Genomic DNA, 4,044 nt, shown 5'->3' on the forward strand with positions numbered 1-4,044 from the left:
GTGTCTACATGATGGATACTTCTGATCTATGTTTCTCTTCATCGGTGGCGGTTTGTTGTTCTGATGCGTTGGTCCTATGGGGCTTTAGTACGATTACTTTCCGACTGTCTACTACAACAATATTTGCCCAAGTCTGATGTGGAGGGGCGATCACGCCGATGCGCCTTTGGCTCGCTCCAGTGCCTGTAGTCATTGCTAGGTGGTCTATGAATCTGAATATTTTTTTTATTTCTGATGCTCTTTGTACTATCTTGACCGTTAATAAATAGATTGGAGTTTTTCTCGTAAAGAAAAGAAAAGTCAGATCCTCTAAACCCGTCGTAAATATTTAGGTGATGAGTTTTAAAGATCTATTTGGTTGGACATCTCGCAGTATGCAGAAAAATTCACAGCCGGTCTGAGTTTTACTAGGCAAAAGTCATTTTTCTGACATGTGGATGTAACAATATCATAAAATGAACCGTTGACGAAAGTTTTTTACTCGGTTGATTTTTTTGTGTAGCGCACGACAACTAGACGCCACATTACACTGTGCAGTGCTGGCTCTTATGCCCTACACGCCTAGTCAACCTACATTGTGTGGTACCACTAGTGCGACACCTACACCGTATAGTGTGGCGCCTAACTCTCAGACGTTACACATTGACTTGGCATTTTTCAGGTTGATGGTTTATTTTGTGATATTTTTTCGCGCACGGAGTCAAATCTGTTGTTTTTTCCGTTTTGCTAGACGTGGCTTGAGACGAAACCCTGACGGAACATAGACTACGTACAAAACCACACAACACAGAAGGATAACGTCGCCGTCGTCCTCGCCGCCGGCGCCGATGACTTCGCCGTCCGCCCCCGTCCTCCACCGCCTAATCCTGCCCATACCCTTCGTACCCTCCTGCCGCGTCTCGCCCCGCACCCCCGCATCCGTCGCGGCGCAGCCGTCGCCGTCGCCGAGGAGAATATGGCGCCTGCCCCTGCTCCGATCGTCGCTGCCTCCCGAAGGTGCGCGCGCGTCGCCACGCACCTACAATATTCCCGGTTTCCTTCCGCACATCTGACGCGCATCCGTCGCCCTAGGATCCCCGGCGGAGCTTGTAGCAGAGGACTCCAAGTTCGTACCGCTTAACGCCGAGGACCCGATGTACGGACCGCCGGTGAGTCGCCACCAGTTGCGCGTTACAAGCGAGTGCTATTCCACGCCCCCGCTGCATATACATATAGCTTCTGTTGCCGGTGAAATATAGTGATTTTGTTTACTTCGAAATGCTGAGATCGATGTCACTGAATTGTGACCCCATTTCAGGCAATATTGCTCATCGGATTCGATAAAAGCGAGGCCGTCAAGGTATTCGGTTCACAGGATTCTTAGAACCTGCGTGATGCTTGCATGCCGATATTGACAGATAGAACGCTAATTTACAAGTAATTCCTGTGAATTTTCGTAACTAGTGCAGATTCAGGAGTTCCTGAAGGAGCTCGACGGTGATTTCCTCAAGGTAATTATGTTTCGCGCCTGCTGTAACAGAAGTTTACCGAGAAAAGATCAGGTTTGGTACATTTAGCTGCAGAAGAACAGAAAATGAACGAAATAGGAGTCTTCTCCACTGTTAAAAAGTAGGCGTCTTCTAACGGAGTAAGTAATAAGATCAAGAAATGAGTCTTGAAAAAAGACACTGAAATGTAGAGTAGCCAAAGCTTACTCTTATTCAGAAACAAACGTGTGAGATGAAAATACAGTAGAAAGTTTGTCATACGATCTTGAAAGTTCAGCAAACTTGTTCATGGGTCAGGTGATTCGTTGTACAGAAGAAATGACGAAACAAACTTTGTGGGATGCCATGCACACTGAGCAGCCTAATGTAGAAGCTGTCAAGGTAACAACATTCACAAACATGACATTTTCAGTCTTTACCGCGCTTACTTACACTCTTATGCTGAAATAACAGCCTTGCCAGATGCCTTCAATCACTTCTTTCGTAGCCTTAAATTTTACCATCGATCGCTAGTTAACATGTGTGTTTGGTTCACAGATTATGAAATCTCCGCAAAGAATATGCATCTTTTCTGGTCTGACTGGTGAGGAGATGATGATGTTCATCAACGCCTACCCAGAAACAGGTACTAGTTCCTTAGTCCTAGGCCAAAGGAAATTCAGAAACTGTAAGAGAAAAAACAGCGTCTTTCCACACGCACAAACAAAAGACTCTATGACGAAATAAATTATATTGCTCACTGTTCAGGGTTGGAACAAGCCGCTTTCGCGGCACTTGTTCCCAACAGCGGAGAGAAGGTTCTTGCTGAGGTGATCGAGGAAATAATGGGTGACCATGAGATGCTGGTTTGTTGCTTCTGACTGCTGCCAACTTCTGTGTTCTTCTTCTGCCTTCAGTACCTGCAGACCGAATGAGTTTTTTGCTTTCTTGCTTCACTACCTGCAGACGGGAAAGAATTCAGCATGAAGGTAGTATGTCTCAGGTAGTGACCCGTCCGCAGAGACAAAATCAGGCAGCATTGAACTGATCCTCAAATGGTCTTTTGAAATCACCCGCTCCAAGTGATCCACCATGTAAATGTCAATCCTTCGACTCTCTCCATCTGCTGGTAAATGTTAATCTCTGGAGAAGTTGAGCAGCTTGTACATTTGAAACTGAGATGAACTGAGATGCAAGAGATCAATGTACATTTGAAACTGAGATGAACATTACTGAGACTTTTCTTCTTGACATAACCATGTAATTAAGATCCTTTTTGTTGGAAGCACTTAATTCTTGGACAGTTCTCTGTTGTTGGATTAAGGTACAGAATTCCTCAGCATGCTTATCCACACACCACATTTATTCCGTTTACTCCATGAGAAGGATGGTACTCTGCATCCTTTGCTTCAACTGTGACGCTACGGTGAAATGAATAATTCTGCTGTCAACAATGAACAATACTATTTTCTCTCTTGAAGTAGTACGGATGAGCATCCTGGCATGTGAGAAGTTTGTTTAATCATCCGTTTAAGACAATTATATTATGAGTTATGCGGTAAGGTTTGCTATCTCTTTGTATATACAAGTCCTACTTGTCGGCAAAGTGATCAGAAAAACAATTAACCAAATGGTAGAGAAGATAAAATAGCAAGCCTTGTTCTTGTCGCCTCTCTGGCTGTGCCTCTGCACCCCAGGATGGTTGAGGAAAGGGGGTGGATGATGCTATATTCTCAAGTAGCACTCATGATCAAGGGTTGTTTTTCACACACCAATAATCAAAAATTTAAGTTGGGCAATATTGTTCTCTATAGCTGCCTAAGATAACACCTGAATCATGAGACGGGATTTTCGTTTTCCTCTCCGTTTCTTCTCTTGATTGATGCTCAGTCACTGGGTACCCTGTGAATGTTTTATTTCTCCCAGTGCGGCGTTTTTTTTAAAACAAGGCAAAAGATTTGCCATTTTTATTAATTAAGAAGAGGTTTCGTTACAAGTAGACCGCCAAGCGGTCAAAAGGCAAAACAATTACTCTCGCGGCATTACATTACGCAAATGTTTGGCGCCCGCAATGGCCCAAATGGACACTTCTTCTTTGATGCATCACATGATGATCGCCAGCGGTGCCGCCTTGTTTCTGAAGACGCGCGCATTCCTCTCCTTCCAAAGTTCCCATCCCACAAGAAGGAGAAGGGAAGATAGAGCTTTCGTGGGTTGACTATTGTTAGTGAGTAGCGCATTCCACCAAGATTTGACCGTGTTAAACTGGAGCCAAGGAGTCGTGGGGATATTTAGACCAAGCCAGGCAAACACCTCATTCCAAACTCTAGTAGAGAACCTGCACTTGAAGAGGAGGTGAGCTGTAGATGCTTGCACCTGATTACAGAGTGGACATCAGGCGCAATTAGGCCATCCTCGTTGTTGGAGCCTATCGGCAGTCCAAATTCTGTTTTGAGTGACAAGCCAGGCAAAAAATTTACACTTGGGGGGTGCCCAAGCCTTCCAGACAATGGCATGCAAGCTTGAGCGAGTAAGGCCAGCAAACTACGCAATATAAGCAGACCTAGCTGAGTACTGG

At 44.9% G+C, this 4,044-nt stretch overlaps 1 protein-coding gene across 1 annotated transcript; it reads left to right on the forward strand.

Moving 5' to 3' along the window:
* The first annotated feature begins 711 nt into the window (after positions 1 to 711).
* LOC123131443 (uncharacterized) lies at positions 712 to 2,818 on the forward strand. The gene is made up of 8 exons (XM_044551145.1): positions 712 to 996; positions 1,072 to 1,148; positions 1,298 to 1,339; positions 1,449 to 1,490; positions 1,785 to 1,868; positions 2,025 to 2,112; positions 2,235 to 2,332; positions 2,433 to 2,818. Exons 1-8 carry the CDS (start codon positions 828 to 830, stop codon positions 2,451 to 2,453), a joined length of 621 nt encoding a protein of 206 aa, XP_044407080.1. The 5' UTR covers positions 712 to 827; the 3' UTR covers positions 2,454 to 2,818.
* Positions 2,819 to 4,044: the final 1,226 nt, after the last annotated feature.

Source organism: Triticum aestivum, chromosome 1A (genome assembly GCF_018294505.1).
Source record: "Triticum aestivum cultivar Chinese Spring chromosome 1A, IWGSC CS RefSeq v2.1, whole genome shotgun sequence".
Classification (NCBI taxonomy): domain Eukaryota; kingdom Viridiplantae; phylum Streptophyta; class Magnoliopsida; order Poales; family Poaceae; genus Triticum; species Triticum aestivum.

Bases quoted from the DNA above. Each gene is read 5' to 3' on its own strand.
- LOC123131443 (XM_044551145.1), top strand. From the start codon at position 828: ATGACTTCGCCGTCCGCCCCCGTCCTCCACCGCCTAATCCTGCCCATA. The intron at 1,340-1,448 runs GTATTCGGTTCA...TAACTAGTGCAG, and splicing joins ATAAAAGCGAGGCCGTCAAG to ATTCAGGAGTTCCTGAAGGA. The intron at 2,333-2,432 runs GTTTGTTGCTTC...CACTACCTGCAG, and splicing joins TGGGTGACCATGAGATGCTG to ACGGGAAAGAATTCAGCATG.